Genomic DNA, 18,966 nt, shown 5'->3' with positions numbered 1-18,966 from the left:
TATACATTTCAAAACCTACTGATTATAATAAATGATAAATTTTCACCGAAGAGAGGCATTGACTGTTATTTCGAATTCTGCTTTGTATTGCTTGACAATAAAGCAAATATGAAATCTGACAGCAATTAACTCGGAGAAACCCCGAAGTTACTCAATTGCTTCTTTTGCCCAAGCGTTCCACAAACAAGAAGTCACATGGCCTGAAATGTGTGAGTATTATGAAAGGAAGACAGAATGAAAATCTGTGCTGAGCTCTCCACACCAGAGTCCTCTTTCCAGCTGAAGAAAGATACACAAGAGGCTTCTCACAGCAGACTCTCAGGACACTCCGAAGCCTGAAGGGAGGTAAAGGAGCCAGCTGTGTTTCCTCAAGCTGTGTGGAGTTGAGTTCGGAGGGGGAAGACAAGCGGGAGGGCTGGGGAGAAAGAGCAGTGGGTAAAGTGCTTGCAGTTGTGATGACTGGAGCGAATTGTCCAGGCTCAGACCATCTCACTAGAGTCCTCACAAAAACAAAAAGCCAAAAAAAAAAAAAAAAACCCAAAACAAAATAAAAACAAAAAACTTGTGTTAAAGATGCTAATTGGATGTTTCAGAGTATCTGTAATATAGATAGGTAAAATGTGTGTCCCAGATACAAGTTACCTTGAGTTATCTTTAGCCTCCTTATAAGCTATTTACTGCCCACCTCTGGGTTTGGCCTAACATTCCCATGGCTATCGGGTAAGACACTTTTTGGAATGGACACACAGATTACTAGTTTCCACTGACCCAGTATCTGAAGCTCAGAGGAAAAATTTCACTGCTCTGTCGTAACCCCCTCTCTCCCCATCTGATGTTCCTACCAATGCATCTGAAAAATAGCTTTAATTATGTCTTTCTTAGCTCTGTCATTATAAAAAGTCCATGAAATCATTATCATAATGGAACTTTGGTACTTAATGTAACCTGAACATGGTAACTTGTATTTGGCTTCAGAATAAACTCTTGTGTTATCTTTCAAGTAAGAGCTCTGTTTTTGATTGGGTAGTTGTAGCATGTGAACTCAAGGATGGCCCATTTTAATTGGATGAGTCACCCAAACGAGCACCAGGTATAATGATGGGGCCCCTGTGCCCAACTGTCATTGTCTCTTCTGGTAGATTTTGGTAAGTTCTTTGTGCCTGGACCTCCATTTCTTTTGGTCAACAGCCCATTAGATTTACTCTTAGCTTGTTGTTAGGATTCTATTTAGACACTCAGGGATGGGGTTGAAAGGTGTATTTCCTTTGTCTTACTTTGTTCCAGAACATTCTGTTTCGGGGTATCTGTTTTGGTTTTAGAACATTTGGTTGTCAGTTTGACGGCCTTTGCCCTTTTCTTCCACCATGACACCAATAAATAATTAGCAAATTTCTGCCACCTATCCTGCTTAGTATCACCCCTGTCTTTAGCTCGGGCAGCATATAAGCCTAAACCAAAACTCAGATACCCTAGCTGGCTTAGGGAAGCTGGTAGTTTTCAGGAGAAAGTGGGAGTCTGAGATTCAAAGAGGAAGTGCTAGACAAAGCCTGCCTTTGTATTTGGTAACTGATCATTCAGCTCATAAGTATTTGGAAGTGGAAGGTACACAAGAAAGGATAATTTGGCTTTATGGTTGTTTTGATAGGAGTTTTTTTTTTTTTATCTTAAATTGTTGTCGTGGGTTTTGTTTTGTTTTGCACTAAATGGGAAGTCCTAGGTGGACAGTAGAATTAAAGATGGACAGCTTACTTTAATTAGAATTTTAATACATCTAAAGAAATGATAAAATTTGTAGTGTGTGTGTGTGCGCGTGCACGCTTGCTTCTGAAATGGTAAGCTCAAAAGTGATGTTAAAACCAGGTTGGAAATTAAGAAAATCTTAGAGGTTCTGTGAGAGCCAAAGGTAAATTCTGAGATGTCTACTGTTAGCTCCCTACTCTCATGCATCCTTGAATGTTGCCTCTTCGTTATCTCCTATCCTCAAATGTTGCCTCTTCATTATCTCCAAGTAGAACAAATTCTATATCAAGGGAAAAGCTTACTATGGCTTCTAAGATCAAACTGAAAGGGGAAAATTCCATGCTACATTAACAATGTCTGTCTGTGGAGGTGTCTTTTGGCTTGATGGTAACCAGAGAAAGATAGGAATCTGATTTTATACAACACACTTCCCCTTTGACCTTTTTCCTTTTGGAAGGCTTTTCTTCTGTGTGATGTAGAAATGTGAACTATTTTGTTTCGCCAAGAGGTACACACTGGCTGTATTATATATGTTCATGATAATGTAATTGTCTTTAAGTGGGACAACACTCTCTGCTCCTAAAAATCTTTAAACATAGCTTTAAAAAAAAAGCTATGCCCACCTCATCTTACATTTTAAAATTTATTGTGGACTAGAGTTGCTATTGTTTGGCATATCTGATTCAAGAAGCACGCGAATGTTTGTGAAGGTAGACTTCTTAGGATGAGTTTTGACTGCTACTGCCTCACTAAAAAAAAAAAAAAAAAAAAAAAATTAGAAAAACAGGTTTTTCAAGACCCTTATCTTAGTCAAACCTAGTTAAGATATAACTCTAAAATTTGGCAACTAAAGAAAAAACTGGCCATTTAAAACCCTACTTAACCTACATAAAATCTTACAAGTGTATTTTAAGGTTTACAGTTAATTCTAACATGTTTCAATAGATCATAAATGTAATTGTTTTTTATAATATATTTGGGACAATAACTAATCTCTGTGCCGTCAGCTTTAAGAAAGAAAGAAAGAAAAAACAGGTAGAATTCCTGTTAAATGATTTATATGCTTATTACAAAGATAGAGGACAATTGACCTAAACGCGAAAGAGATGAAACAGGCTGGAGACAGAAATGGACCATTCAAATGAAAAGGTCCATGCCATTCTCTCTCTCTCTCTCTCTCTCTCTCTCTCTCTCTCTCTCTCTCTCTCTCTCTCTCTCTCCAACATATTTTAATTTATTCTTTGGGAAATTCATACCACGCACCCCATCACACTCATTTTTCAGTCCTTCCATGTTCGCCCTCCCATCCTTGAGACTTTCCCCCAACTCCCAGCCAAGAAAACAAAACAAAAACAAAATAAAACAAAACAAAAGAACCAAGTTCAATTTGTCACATCTAAATACTACAGCATGGTCAAACTCTCAGTGGTCTGCCCCTTAAGTAGAACTGAATCCTTCCCCGCCTGCTCCCCCACCAGAAGCCAGCCATCATGGAGAGCTACACTTCAGCATCCTGGCCACATATTTTAAAGTGCTATCTTTGATGGCTTTCTGTTTAGGCTGTTACGTTTTTTAGGGGCTGAGGGCTCGGTGGGGGGTAAGGGTTGTCACAGAAGCCTTCTATGTCCCTCTTTCTCAACTATGTGTCTCCAGTCATCGATACCACTGCACAAGTAGCTTCCTACCTACATTTACAGTCAGCAGAAGCACGAATCATGGGTTTCCTCATGGTTTCTGGCGAGAGCACAGATCACAAACATGGCGGCCTCCCAACTGTAGTAGGACCACAGACCAGACACGGCCCTCAGTGACAGCACAGACTCGGACATCACTATGCAAAAGGACGCCGTGTTTTTACATGAATCATGGCCATGTTACAACTGATTGTTTACCTGGGCACCCTACCTTACTGAGCAAAAATCATCAGGTTTGAAAAGACTCAAGTATTTTCACTACATTTATAAAGTAGTGTCTCTCATTATCAGTATAATTTGGATGTAAATTTTTAGTTCTTTTTCATTGATACGTTTATTTTAAATCTTCCAAAAGAAACCTCACCTGGGGATGCACTGTTTTGACTTAAAAACTCGTAAGTGAAGTTCTTCCTTCTTAAAAAAAATATTAACTGGATCCAACTAATTAGATTATCAGTTCATATTAATATTTCAAACATTAAGGCAAATTGAAAGCTCTAAAAGCCCTACGGCATATTCAGATATTTGACTGCCTTAAAACGGCTTCAATTTTAAAACCTGACTCTGTTAGGCATATTTGGATTCCAGCTAACACTTCTGAACCAAATTATACAAAAAGCAATCAGTGCCCAATGGCACAGTATCCATGGTATCTCATATCTCAAAAGCTCATTTTTAAAAAGATGTAATATTTTTATTAATTCTTTGAAAACTTCATATAGTGTTTTTAAATCATACTCAACTCCTAATCGTCCCCCCCCCCCAAGTTCTCCGACGTTCCCATCCTGGTTCTTAGACTCCTCCACTTCCTGTTCTCTTTTTGCTTCCTTTTTGGACGACAGTATCTCACAACAGATGTCCTGACCCTCTGGCTCTTACAACATCCCCCCCACCCCGCCCCACCCCGCCCACCCCATCTTGTGCAATGTCCCCTGAGCCTTACATGTAAGGATTATATTGTAGATGTATCAACTGGGGCCGGGCGCCCCACAATCAGTTGTTCTTTGTGTTTTGGTCAATTCTAGTTTTCCGTGATGGTCTCTATCATCTGACTCTGGTTTTCCTTGATGGTCTCTATCATCTGACTCTGGTTTTCCGTGATGGTCTCTATCTGACTCTGGTTTTCCGTGATGGTCTCTATCATCTGACTCTGGTTTTCCGTGATGGTCTCTATCATCTGACTCTGGTTTTCCGTGATGGTCTCTATCTGCTGTAAAATGAAGCTTCCCTGATGAGGGCGAGTGCTACACTTACCTGTTGGTATAAGGAAAAGTATTCACAACTCAGTTAGAAATTAGAAATTGTGGCTTTCCGTTTCTTTTCCCAAACGAAAATCTGTCACAATACCAAAATAATGAATTCTCCTTTATGTTCCACGGCTTCATCAGGCATGGGTCGTTGGCTACGTTTACGGTGTCCGATGTGGATTCTCTCCTACTGAGTGAGCCTTAAGTTCAGTTTAGGTGGCGTTGATTGCCTCCACAATATAAGTGTTACTATTGGAATTTTCAGAATATCTTGCAATGATGACCATTGTGGTTTGTGGTTGTTAGAAGTAGATAAAAATAATTGGACGCTTTCTTGGCAGTTTTTAATAGCTTCTTCTGATGCTATAAGATCTGTTCCTCAGGGATCTTTCAGGTCAGAGCCATATTGATTCCTCCAAGTTCTGTGTCCAATGTGTGTGGTATCTTTAGCAACAGTGTCTTACCTTCCTTTTTCTGGAATACAACTGAGGGCAATGGCAGTAATATATATAATTTGGGGTGTCTCCTTGGACCTGCCTAACAACACACATCTGAAGAGATAAATATTTAAGGCATACTGTAGTATAACAAAAAAAGGAACTTTTAACACCTAAACAATATTTTTCTATTTTTTAAATATTATGTGTATGGGGCCTTTGCCTGTATGTATGTAAATGTGCCACATGCTTGCAGTAGCCATTGAGGTTAGTATCCATTGAACCTGGAATTGTAGCCAGCTATGAATGGTCATGTGGGTGCTGGGATTCGAACCTGGGTCCTCTAGAAGAGTAATTAGTACTCATAACCACTAAGCCATCTCTTCAGCCCTCCAAAATTAAACACTATTATATTAATAAAACATAAGAGCTATTACAAAGTGACTTCAATATTTTTTTTCTGATTATAAAATAAGAAACAAGTTTTGGTTATGACGACAAACCCTGTGGGATCCTCATTTCTGGCCTCTAGTTTCTATGCCTGTCACTAATAATACTTAGCTTGTGGAATGACAACTTGTTAAAAGAATACTTAAAGCAAAACTGAGTTCTTACTGATTTCTTTTATAATGTAACTTTTTATTTCTTTTCCCAAACTAAAATCTGGCACAATAGCAAGAAATTTGATAGGTCCTATTGTAATACACAAGGTACAAGTATAATAACTCAGATATTAAAGATCAATATTTCCTAAAATTAAAACAGCCACCTCTTATGAGATTATAGCTGTAAAATCAAGTTTGACAACAGAAAACTAAAATTGAAAGAAAAAAAAATCAGGTCCAGTATTGCAAGAATCAAATCAAACACTGTACAGAGTATAAATAGCTGCAGATACAAGATGAGTCGTCAACTTAGTTTAAAAAAAAAAGATTTTGGGGGCTGGAGAGATGGCTTAGTGGTTAAGGCCACTTACTGCTGCTCTTTTGGAGGGCCTGGGTTCAAATCTTAGCACCCACATGACAGCTCACAACTGTCTGTAGCTCAAAATCTGACACTCTCACATAGACATATGTGAAGGCAAAATACCAATGCACATAAAATAGAGGTTTTTAAAAAAGATTTTGAGGGGCTGGAGAGATATCTCCATGGTTAAGAGCACTTGGTAGTCTTGCATAAGGCCATGTTCTGCCCTCAGCGCATATGTCAGTCAGGGAATCCAACACTCTCTGCTTGACTCCATGGGCGCCTACACACACAGTGCACATAAAAACAAGTGAAGAAATCTTTTAAGATGAAAGTTTTGATTGGTTAAAGTAACTGTTTCCTTCTACTGCCTTTATATCCTTAGACTATCTGGTGTTCCTAAGTATTTTAATGTTAGGTATAGTATGTCTATTATTTGTGACATATAACTGCTGTGTCAGATACACAAAGCAAAAAGGAGAAAAAGAAAAAACAAATTTGGATCGTGATGGCTAGATTTGCTATGACCAGGGTGTTTTCCCTTTATGGGTTTAACAGCTCTTTCTCTCTCTTGAAGTCTGCCTTCCTGTCTACTCAATCCCATCTATCTCAGCTCCTAGGAATCAGCCTTCTTAGCACCACGGAGCACGAAACTGTATTCGGCCTTCCCATGCAAAACTGGGATGCTTGACCAAAGCCGGATGCCAAGAGCCATTCCATTAAAGGAGCTCATTAGGTATGTGAGCTGTCTAGGAAGCGATCTGGTATTGTGCAAGGTCTGTACTGAGAAGCTCCCCCAGAATTGCTTCCAGCCTCTGAGGCATTCTGTTAAAGGAGTTCAGTAGGCATGTAAGCTTTCTGGATGGGATCTGGTACTTTGCAAGGTCTGTACCATGATGCACCCCCAGGATTGCTTCAAGCCTCTGACACAACGTCAAGAGCCATTGATTTGGGGAAGTTCAGTAGGCACGAGAGCTCTCTGGGAGGGATTTAGTATTTGGCAAGATCTGTATTGTGATACACCCCAGAATTGCTTCCAACCTCTGACAACCCCGTCAATTGTGCATTGCTACATCTCTCTAAAATCTGGCATTTGTGTGAACTATCACTTTCTGGGTCTTGACCAGCTCTGATTGAACAAACTCTCTGTGGGGTGTACTGCTGTACTGCTGTACTGCTGTTGAGATGAGTTAATCCCTGATTATGGAATTCCTGATTTGATTCAAACAATTTTAAGGGTTAAATTGTTTTATATCTCCTAAAAAGTTTATGGTTGCAATTAATATCTTTGTGGACCTCCAGATGCCTCACTAGGGGGACAGACTTGAAGCAGTTTTGTGGCTTCAGATAAGCCTTCACTCTGGATGGCACCACGAACCCTGGTATGCACCATAAATATAGGCAAGTTAGGTTAAACTTCCCACAAACCCAAGACATGATGGGACTACCTAAAAATGTCTAAATTAAGTACAAACCTTAATGTCCAAATATACAAACTGTTATATTTCCTTATACTTTGTCACCTTATGGCATCATATGCTCTCATTTTAAACTTACTTTGGTTTTTTTTTTAAATGAAAGACAAAATTATTGTCCTGAACTCATTATGAAGTAAGAGACAGCTGGAAAACGTGTAGCCAGGTCAGCTCTAATTAAAAAGACATTTATTCATGTAACTTTTATACTCTATTACCCTTTAGGCCCTGTCAACCTTTGTCACTATGAACTCACTATGAACTTATGTATAAAATACGTAGATAAGAAATGTTTAGTTTTCAAATATGTAACCTTTTGTATTTTAGAATTCATCTGTTTTGTGATTAATTGCCTTTTTTTGACTATGAGGTAATCCTTTTTCTCAGAAATATAAGTACAGTGACCAACAATAAATGGTGTTGAAGTTAAGATGCTTAACTTCATCTACCTTTTCTCTTGAATGTGTGTGTGTATGTGTGTGTGTGTGTGTGTGTGTGTGTGTGTGTGTGTGTGTGTGTGTGTGTGAGAGAGAGAGAGAGAGAGAGAGAGAGAGAGAGAGAGAGAGAGAGGTTTATTTTCTATCTCTCTCTTATTTCTTATTTCCCTATAGATTCACAAATGAGCTAACACACTCAGGGCTCCCCATCAGCCCTCTCAGACAAGCAGGCATGCTTTAGCTTACTGGAGCTCTCCCCAAAGAGACCTATCTACAGATCAAAGAGCCTCCTTTTAACACCACCCATCCACTGCGGTTTTTGGCTAGAAGCCGATTTTACATCCCTAGCTGTACGAAAATTGTAATCAGTTTAAGTTTTCCTCCTTAGCCACAGTACAGCCAGTTTCTAGAGGAGAAACTCTGGGCTCCCTCCTCTCTTTCTTCTTTCAATCTTGATCAGTTGCCTGAGCCATCAGCTCAAGCAACCCAAGAGATAAAGCAAACTGGAAAGGATTCTGTATCTAGTACCAGAGATCCTACCTTGGACTTTGTCAGAGCAAAGACAGACATTAACAGCCAGAATCAGTGAACTGACGTTCCCAGTACAAAGGTGACACCAGTGGCGTTGAGCATGCTCTGTAGCTGAGGACTGATACAACCTTGTTCATTGTGAGCTGCAATGAGCCAGATGATCTTGAGACAACTCGGGTCTCAGCAACGGCCATTCGTTGCCTACCCTCCATGTCTGACTTCATCGCTGTGACTATCAGAGAAAATCCTTTGTGGAATGTAGAAACCAGGCCCTGGCTTTCACCAAGCCAAAGACTGAGAATGTTACCAGATGGCTCCTGAGACTTGACAGCCAAGGCTTTGCAGCTTTGCTCGGTCCTACCACCTTGTGTTCCCACCAATCCATTTCGAAAACACCTTCATTTATGAATGTCTTTGTTCTTTCTCTATAAAATAATTTCATGAAACTTCTCCCATGTTGAGGTGGCCTGAATGTGTTCCCAGGTCCCTCATATGTGAACCCAGAATAAACTCTGCCCTTTTCTCTTTGAGGTGAGAGCTGTGTTTTTGCTTCAGCAGACCACCACAGTGAGATCCTGTCTCCAGAAAAGAACAGAATAAAGTGTCTGGTGCTGCCAAATTCTGGCCTCGCATTTAGTATGACTACGCAGAATTTCCCATGTGCTTTTTGTTTTTTATTCTCCAGAATAAAGGGGGTGTGTGAACCCACTTAGCTTTTATTTTTTGTGCTTAGTAGACAAACAATCTGGGTGCAAAGAATTTCTTCTGAGCTGACAAAGCAACTCTCAGAGTATCAGGTTAGAAGTCAACTGCTCAGAAGCTTAAAAAATAATGTCACCGTGCTCTGTGTCACACAGGTCCTCCATTTTCATTTTAAAAAAAAGTCTACATTAAACATCACAGCTCTCGGTTCCACTTAGCAATGGTCTCCTAGATCCCTGACAAACAAAGGGGGCTGACGTTGCCTAGTTCACCAGCTCAGATCACTGGTGATATGTACATGTGGGAAACACCTCAATGGGCTCCAAGCCCACAGGGAAGTGAACCTCAGAAATGAATCATGGTGCTAATTCCCCATGACACAGTGTCAGAAGTGCAGCACATGTTCAGACTGAGAAGGAAAGCAGACTTGTGATGTGTGCGGCTTCCTTCTTGCTGCTTGTCGGAGGAAGTGAAATTGCTTTTCAGCACCAGAGCACCTTTTGTGGAAGAATCGCCTCTCTCTCTCTCTCTCTGTGTCTGCTAAAGGTCAGAGCTCAGTGGTTAGCCCCCATCCTTCATTCTTCCAGGGAGCCATTGTTTGCAGGCTTATTTCAGTACAAGAAAAAAAGCAGAGAAAACTGTTGGAAGAAGTAAAACAGGGAAAATGGAAATCAAACATGCTAGTCAAATCCCGCGCCCATGTCCTGGCATCTGTGCATTCTGAGCTCTACTTTCCTGTCCTGGCTTGCAAATGGAGACTGTGCCCTAAATTCTCCCCACTTTCACTTCTCTTTTCATTGTTTCCCATCAGCTGAAAAGAGAACTTCCTTCAGCAAAGGAATCATAAAATCCCAGTGTTCATCTGCCTAGGTACATGGAAATGCCAAAAGTAATTTGATGTTTTTAAAAAATTAAGAGCACATGAATTGGTTGTCCAGTGCCAGATGGTCATTCCTGAAAACATAGATACAAGTAACATTATATGGACTGAAAAGGTCATATTCAGGACTGTATATGTTCATAAACATACATCAATGCATATAGTAACAATTGGTTGAAAAAAAAAGAGACCACAAATTTGAAGGAGAATGGAGAATTGTATTTGAGATAGTTTATAGGAAGGAAAGAAAATGGAGATGTGTTGTGATTACATTAATCTCAAAAGTAAAATTTAAAAACATATCTGTATTTTTAAAAATTGTTTCACAGGGTACAAAGTGATACCCATTGTTATTTGATATTTAATAAATGTTCACTAAAAAGTAAACAACTCAAATAGGTAAGACATTCTCATTGTTGACAAAGGAAGAAAACCAACGAATCTCTGAAAAATTAAGAGTAAAAAAAAATGATTCAATAAACTCCATGGATCAGATATAATCACTGTCAACAGGTTAGTATGCAAGCCTCTAAGTTTATATCTCTGACCATATCTAGAATCATGTTGGAGGCTTTTTGTTGTTTTTACACATGACAGCACAAAGATTTCCCATTCCTAAAGCTGTTTGAAAACTCATGTTGGTTGTAGAGTATCTTGTCATATAATTTCTTCAGTTTCATGCACTATTAGAGTGGAAAACTGTACTAAAAGTAAAAAGAATGAACAGGGGGGAAAAAAGGTGAGAGAATGTTAGCAATTTCCAAATGTGAATCTAGAACTGTGTGCTTACTTTTCCTGTTCTCTCACTTCAGGATATCAAAGTCTCAACGGGATCTATTGTTTGTTTTCACTATTCTTGTGTGTGAGCGTGGTGTGTGTGTGTATGTATGCGCGCGCGCGCGCGCGTGTGTGATATGCAGGTATATGTGCCGACAAGCTCACCCATGCAGGCACATGTGGAGGCCAGAGGTTGAAACAGGGTCTCTCGATGGACCTGAAGCTTACCATCTTGGCTAGGCTCACCAGCTAGCAGGCTTGTGGGATCCTCCAGCACTGGGGGATTCAGGCATGCACTGCTGTGTACACATTTCAGGTGGGCTCTGAGGTCCCCATACCTGCGCAATAAACACTGCACCCACAGAACCACACCCCCAGCCCTCAATGGGCTCTAGAAAAGAGAGAACAAGGAGAAATTGCTAGCCTATCTTCAGATGAGTGTGCTCAAACCAGCTCAAAAAGAGGAGTGCAAATATTGAGTCTGCGAGTATTTGGGGTGTTCAGCTCAGCCTTTTAACTCTGGGCTCTCTCTGCTGATATATATACACACACACACACACCTGGCTACCTATGAATTAGAGCACCCTCCACAGTGGCTGGGCTGGGTTCTCCAACTTAATACAGCTTGGAGATTGTTCATAAATTCATTCCTCTTTGGAGGCTGGCGTGAGTTGGTTTCCCCAAACATCTTGGTGTGAACAGACCCACAGCGAGGCCCTCTGGACTTAACAGAACGCCACTGTGGCCTGAACAGTGACTAGGGAAACTCAGTCTGTGAACGGCCGACTTGTCCCTTCTACAAACGCTTCTCTGCTGCCTCAGTGAGAATTCAGTTCCTTGGGGTCTTCACAGCCCGAATGCAGGTGATAGTCCTAACCTGTGGCTGAGATTCTGCTTTTTAAACTCCTGTGTCTGCATCTTGCTCCTAGAATGATCTGGGGCATTATGAGGGTGCCATGGGAGGCTTTGGTATCTGCCGTAGAGCCCCCGGCTGCTAGCAAATGTACCACTCCAGTTGTTCCCAACGCAATTCGCCTAAGCCTCCCTTAATCATAACACCTGATTACTAGCACAAAATACACCTCTCCAAATTACAGGTCTCAAGGAGCTACAATCGCTGCCTGCATCTGTGGAGAAAAGAACACTCATAAGACTGTGTTCTCCTGACACTATAAGAAATGAATTTTAATACCTTTAACCTGAGTAATAAGAAGCAGCTTTCTTTTTTAGGTGTCTATGATGATTATATATGCTCAACAATGGAATGGAAAAGTTAAAGATATGGTCAGTTACCACTTTATTTAAAACTGCACATGGAGAAGGCCAGAGGCGTGGACACACGTGCACGTACGCTCCTGGGTCACTGCATGCTTTGAGTAAATCAAAAGTTATAGCGTGGCTTTTGTCTTCTCTAGAATATTTCTATCTGATAGGAGAAAAACAGCACAGTGTGGGAGCCCTCAACCTCACTCAGGATGCTCAAGAGAACTCCGCCTAAGGTTCCCGAGCATATGGCAAATGGAAAGCTTGTCTAGGCTGTTGTGCTCAGGCCCAGACAACTCCAGGACTGTTAAGAGTTTGCAACACCGAAACCTCACAAAGCAGGCCTCAAGAGGACAGCCCCCAACGTTCAGTGTGCCAATGAGATAGCTAAGATTTGTCCTTGACTCCGAGTAACCTGTCTAATGGAGGCGGGCTATGCAAATAAGTGCAAAGTTGCTACTCATGCGGGGCGTTTCCAGTAAAAAGAAACTAGTAATGTGACTCCCCAAGGCAACAGGCAGGCAGATTCTGAAGTCAGTCAAACAGAGGGAACGGAAAGCCAGACCGGAGCCTTCGGATAGAGAAGAGGTAAGGTGCTGAATTCATGCTTTTCCTGGGGTCCCCACCACTGCGGTAGAAGACAGGGTGTAGGACACCGGGGAGTGATGGGTAAAGAATGTGTCTTTGCATATCCAGTGCAGAACAAGTTTTGCAAGGTCCCTAATGGTCTCCGATATTCCAAGGAGCTTTCATTTCTCTATATTGTAACTAGAGCAGCAGAAAGAGGAACTGATGGTTTTGGGAGAAGTGTAGAAATTTCTGTTTCAGCAACTGCTTTCTTTTCCACCTTTCTGTCTGCTCCAGTCTTGTCGGTGAATGCTTGGGGCTGGTAGACGGGCTGGAACCGTCGGCACCATGAAGAGCTTCATGGCCGTGGTCCTCCTCTGGACCGTGACAGCACGTGCTGCAGCAGACAAGCCTCTCGGAGAGACCGAGAAGACTGGATTTCAAATATGCAAAGATGCCTTGAAACTACCGGTCTTGGAGGTCCTACCAGGAGGAGGCTGGGATAACCTGAGGAACGTAGACATGGGACGGGTGATGGAATTGACATACACCGACTGTAAGACCACGGAAGATGGACAGTACATCATCCCCGATGAAGTCTTTACTATTCCTCAGAAAGAGAGCAACCTGGAGATGAACTCGGAAATCCTGGAATCCTGGATGAACTACCAGAGTACCACCTCATTTTCCATCAACACTGAACTCTCCCTTTTCTCCAAAGTCAATGGCAAGTTCTCCACTGAGTTCCAAAGGATGAAGACCCTTCAAGTAAAGGACCAAGCTGTAACTACTAGAGTTCAGGTGAGAAACCGGGTCTACACAGTCAAAAACACCCCAACTTCAGAACTCAGCTTGGGCTTTATGAAGGCACTTATGGACATCTGTGACCAACTAGAGAAAAACCAGACAAAGATGGCCACCTACCTGGCAGAACTCTTGGTCCTTAACTATGGCACACACGTGATCACTAGTGTGGACGCCGGAGCTGCTCTGGTTCAGGAGGACCACATAAGGTCCTCCTTCCTCCTGGACAACCAGAACAGCCAGAACACTGTGACTGCCTCTGCTGGGATTTCCTTCTTAAACATTGTGAACTTCAAAGTTGAGGCCGACTATACATCCCAGAATGCTTTGACCAAGAGCTACCTTGCTAACAGAACCAACTCCAGGGTGCAGAGCATTGGAGGGATTCCATTCTACCCAGGCATCACCTTAGAAACCTGGCAGAAGGGCATCACTAATCACCTGGTGGCAATAGACCGTGCTGGCCTGCCTCTGCATTTCTTTATCAAGCCGGACATGCTCCCTGGCTTGCCGGGTCCCTTGGTGAAGAAACTGTCCAAGACAGTGGAAACAGCTGTGAGACACTATTACACATTTAACACCCACCCTGGCTGCACAGATGTCGACTCTCCCAATTTCAATTTTCAAGCCAATATGGACGACAGCTCCTGTGATGAGAAAGTAACCAATTTCACCTTTGGCGGAGTTTATCAGGAATGCACTGAACTGTCTGGGGACGCTCTTTGCCAAAACCTACAGCAGAAGAATCTGCTCACTGGTGACTTCTCTTGTCCTTCTGGCTACACCCCTGTCCACCTGCTGTCTCAGACCCACGAGGAGGGTTACAGTCGCCTGGAATGTAAAAAGAAATGCACCCTCAAGATCTTCTGTAAAACAGTATGTGAAGATGTATTCCGAGTGGCCAGGGCTGGATTTAGGGCTTATTGGTGCGCAGCCACTGGCCAAGTACCTGAAAACTCAGGACTTCTCTTTGGGGGAGTCTTCACTGACAAGAGCATCAACCCCATGACAAATGCCCAGTCATGCCCAGCCGGATACATCCCACTGAGCCTGTTTGAGAGCCTCAAGGTATGTGTTTCTCTGGATTATGAGTTGGGGTACAGGTTTTCAGTCCCCTTTGGTGGGTTCTTCAGCTGTATAATGGGGAACCCCTTGGTTGCTTCTGATACATCCAAAGACACAGGGGCACCATCTCTGAAAAAGTGTCCTGGGGGTTTCAGCCAACACCTAGCCATTATCAGCGACGGATGCCAAGTATCCTACTGTGTCAAGGCTGGAGTCTTTACAGGAGGGTCCCTGCTTCCTGTGAGGCTCCCACCTTATACCAAACCACCCCTCATGAGCCAAGCTGCCACCAACACCGTCATAGTGACCAGCAGTGAGACTGCCAGATCCTGGATTAAGGATCCCCAGACCAACCAGTGGAGGCTGGGAGAGCCTCTGGAACTTCGCAGAGCCATGACGGTCATCCACGGGGACAGCAGTGGCATGCCAGGAGGGGAAGCTGCCGGAATCACTTTGGGAGTCATGATGGCACTAGGGCTTCTCACTGTCTTGGCCATCTATGGTACTCGGAAGTACAAGAAGAAGGAATACCGGGCAATCGAGGAGCGGGAAAGTTTGGTTGGAAGTTTAACAACAGATGCCTCAGCCCCTAACGGAGAACAGGATCCAAGTCCAGCTTAATCGTCTCCAAAGGAAGTAGTTTCTGTCGTTTCCAGCCACAGCTTCAGGCACAGCTTTCACTCGGCTTTTCTCTCCTCCTGCCTTCCCAAACACTGAAGTGACAGTTGCAATAGAAAGCAGATGTTACAACCGTGACAGTCGCAGGTGTCGCAACCGCAGGACTTCTTGTTTAGGCCTCTGCGCCAGGAAATTAACGGAGCTGTTTTAACAAGGTGTGGGGAGGGTAATGATTCATTCAGAAAAGGCTGCACTGGGATTAAGCCATGGTGAGGGGTCGGTGGGGCGGGGTCCACTCTCATACTTGTTTTTACATGAATGCCTTTGTGTGGAAAGAGGAGGCGTGGAGAGGTTGGATTTGGAAATTGTGCATTTAATCTGAATTCGAAGGGCTTCCCAATTTGTGTGCTGAAGGGGCTTGTGCTGTAAGTATGTTATTTCTTCTATTTGGTTTTTAAAGATGCTCTCTGGGTTTCATAAATCTAGAGGCAAATGTGACCCTGAAATGCCACGGGAGGTCTTCATGGCCACTACTCTTTAGCTTTAGGGACTCGGTGTTGATTTACAGCATGCTCTCCCAGAGTCATCTACCAGGCATGTGAAAAGAAAGGCAGAACTTACACAAATTCATTTTCCCCACTTCCCCAAGGCTTAACTTTAGTCTAGATCAGTCTGAACAGTCTTAAAAAAGACCTCAGAAAAATATTTTAATTTATCATTTCCTGTTGCGGGATGAAGGACAAAGAAACAGTAGGGAAATAAATGATAAATTAAAGGATAAAAACCAGGGTTCTGAAAATGATGCCAGTATTCCAGGAAACTGAATTGTGAGATGCCAACTAACGCTCTAGTGAGGAACTGAATGGTGCTCTACTTTGGATAAAAGCATTATGTTTTCATGTTCACGTATTTAAAAACTTTACATATAAGCCCTACCTCTCTATGGACGGCATTTTGTCTTTCCTGTCTTCTCAGTATAGGTATGGGAGGGGGGGGGTGCAGACAGATTCACATGAATGCCCCCCTATATTCCAACAAGAAGCATTTAGTTTTCTAGGAGTGAAAAAGGTAAATAAGCCTCCACATATGTAATTTTTCCTCCCTAAAACTAACCCTATAGAGGAAGCAACCTCTTCTGTCCCTTTAGGTTTTGCTTTTTCGTAGTGCTAGGAAGAGGGCTGATGGGATTAAAAACAAAACAAAACTTATGTCATCAAGGTACCGGTAAAAGGCGCTCAGAACCGTCTGTGACATGCATTTCAGCCCCAGGGTGGCTCCCATGGGACATCTGGCAGGGTGCGTGGGTGACACCTGGCAGTAGTTGGGGATTTGCTCCATTTTAATATCGGATTTAATTCTCTACACCATGGAAATTCCTCCACAGCTGCTTTAGCAAGTATTCACCCACAGCACACCATCAGTGAGCGATGTTCTAGGAAAGAGGATGTGTCCTCTCCTTAATGCTTCCAATCAAGGGCGCGTGCACACAGTAGGCCCTCCTTAAGAGCTCCAAGTGTCTCAGCCTCCGGGAATAGGGGGAAAATCACTCACTCTTTTCCAGCTGAGATACAGAGAGGAATGAAGAGCTGAATCTGAACTCTGCCCTCCCAACTGCCCAACCACTGGGCTGATTAAGTAACCTCTCCACCATACCTGCCTCTTAAGCATTAAAATGTCCTCTTTAACTTCTGTGTGCTTTGTGGGTTTGGGGTATTTTTTTTTTTTTAATGTTTCATCCAAGCCAATCAGCTTTCTGAAGATGCTGGCTTCCCTCTGTAAACTCTTTAAGGATTGCTGAGGCTGCAAAGCAAGGCACAGCAGAAGATTCCCAGACCTTTAATGCACATACTTCCTGTTGAAGTTTTTAATAGTTCTTCCATAAACATGTAAGTCTACTAACAAAAATGTGTGTGACTATGCATTAAAATGTGTACTCAGCAAGATTCTGTCTGGGTGTTCATCCGTACGAAGTTAGAATATAGGGGATTCCAGTTACACTTAAGCCACATTACTACGTCCTGGGTGGGGCTCCTGGGCTCTGTGGAGTTATGGCTTTCTAGGGCTCGGGTCTGCAGAGCGACCAGGGGTGGTTTCTGAGGAAGCCACACTCCGTGGGATATCAGAGATAGAGACAGTTTGTTAACAAAGAAGGCTGGAGACTCGCTTCTTGTTCTCGTGGTCCTTTGATTACTGGGATGGTTAATAATATATATTTACTTGAAAAAATAAGAAGTGCCTGAAAATAAAGGGACCATTAAGTGGACAGTGTTCAGGGCTGGGATCACGGTTCAGTAAAGTGCTTGCAATTTAAGCGTGAGAATCTGAGAGTGAATCCCCAACACTTATGTAAAAGCATGCATGGTGGCATGAACCTGTCACCCCGGCAGCAGCAGGAAGGGACAGGGTGGCTCTTGGGGCTCACTGGCTCATCAGCCTACCCCAGCCAAAATGATCATTTTCAGGGTCATTGAGAGAACCTGGTGTGGAAGATACCTGATGCCAGCCTTTGGCCTCAGGATGTATGTACAAAGACCAGCAGACCTACACATACACACATACACCCCACCTCACTCCCACACGCATCCCCTCACATACAATGCAACACACACACACACACACACACACACACACACACACACCCCTTCACCCACATGCAAGAAGCCAATGTTTATGTTTTTTCAAGATAACCTCCTCCTGGCCTCAAGTTCACACACTCATTTCCCTGGCCATGTGGTCCGTCTCCTTGGGAGGAATCTGTGGGTTGAAGGGCTGTGGAAGTTTTTAGAAAATAAAGAAGAGGGGAGTTTCCCTTTATTTTGCTAGTTGGGTTGAGGTTGCCCGCAGATAGTGGAAGTAGTGCACAAGCTTCTGAGACAGGTGCCAAAAAAACGCTTCTTCAAAAGCAGGCCCTTGGGAGTAACAACAATTTGTGCTTGCTCATTTTTGCAGTTTATTGTTCTGCACATACACCTTATGAGCACCAGGGGGCGATGTCCTCCCACAGAACAACACCAAGAACTTCAAATCACAGCAGTTACAAACAGAACACCTGACATCTGGACATTCACCAGCCCTCTCCCAGAAACCCCCACTGAGATACAAAGTGAACGCCAGAAGCAAAGGGGGCAGTGGTTGTTTCTTGAGCCACACCAGCCTTCTCCCAATCCTCTCATGCACACAACAGTGTGATACCAGACAAGAATTTTTGACCAAGTATAAAACCACACAGAAGTCTGAATCTTACAAAAAGGAGAGGGGATGGAAACACAAAGGCACAGGCAACCACAGATATAGCACATAGCTTTTCAAGGGATCAACATCTCACAAGGTGTGGCTCCAATCCCACTTGTCATCCCTGGAGTCTCAGGGAGGGAGAACATGGCTGCTGCTGTTGAGACGGTGATAGGAGAAGCGCAGAGTCCCCTGCTTGGCCCAGGAGAGCACATCAGGGCTTCTCTTGGGGAAACACTCTAGGCCAAACTAGTTGGCATCCAGGCTCTCAAATCACTGAAATCAATTCTGTAAGATTTTGGGGTTGGCCAAAAGAAAGAGCAAGTCCCATAGCTATTGCTTTGGCTGACACACTGTTGAGATTCCCAAGGGGGCGAGGTAGCCCCCCCTCAAGAGCATCCTCAGAGAAGGAGATGAGGCATAGGCATTTCAAAGTCCTCTGGGGGAAATTCCTGAAGGCGTGAAGTCTAACCCTCAAGATGGAATTTCTTCTAGAACAACCGCCCCCTTAGATGTCCTCTTGGGTCCCCTT

General features: G+C 43.0%; 1 protein-coding gene across 2 annotated transcripts; it reads left to right on the top strand.

Annotated features, from left to right (window-relative positions):
• The first annotated feature begins 219 nt into the window (after positions 1–219).
• On the top strand, positions 220–17,144 carry LOC311591924 (macrophage-expressed gene 1 protein). 2 transcript variants are annotated; one of them, XM_084771756.1, is made up of 3 exons: positions 6,698–6,820; positions 12,117–12,737; positions 13,014–17,144. In XM_084771756.1, exon 3 carries the CDS (start codon positions 13,026–13,028, stop codon positions 15,204–15,206), a length of 2,181 nt encoding a protein of 726 aa, XP_084627882.1. In that variant the 5' UTR covers positions 6,698–6,820; positions 12,117–12,737; positions 13,014–13,025; the 3' UTR covers positions 15,207–17,144. The 2 variants fall into 2 exon arrangements, with proteins under 2 accessions (XP_084627883.1, XP_084627882.1); XM_084771757.1 differs by lacking the exons at positions 6,698–6,820; positions 12,117–12,737 and adding an exon at positions 220–345.
• The last annotated feature ends 1,822 nt before the right edge of the window (positions 17,145–18,966 follow it).

This window comes from Acomys minous (assembly GCF_964271855.1).
Source record: "Acomys minous genome assembly, chromosome: 2".
Classification (NCBI taxonomy): domain Eukaryota; kingdom Metazoa; phylum Chordata; class Mammalia; order Rodentia; family Muridae; genus Acomys; species Acomys minous.
The sequence above is the reverse complement of the archived record's forward strand: the minus strand, read 5'-3'. Positions and strand labels throughout refer to the sequence as shown.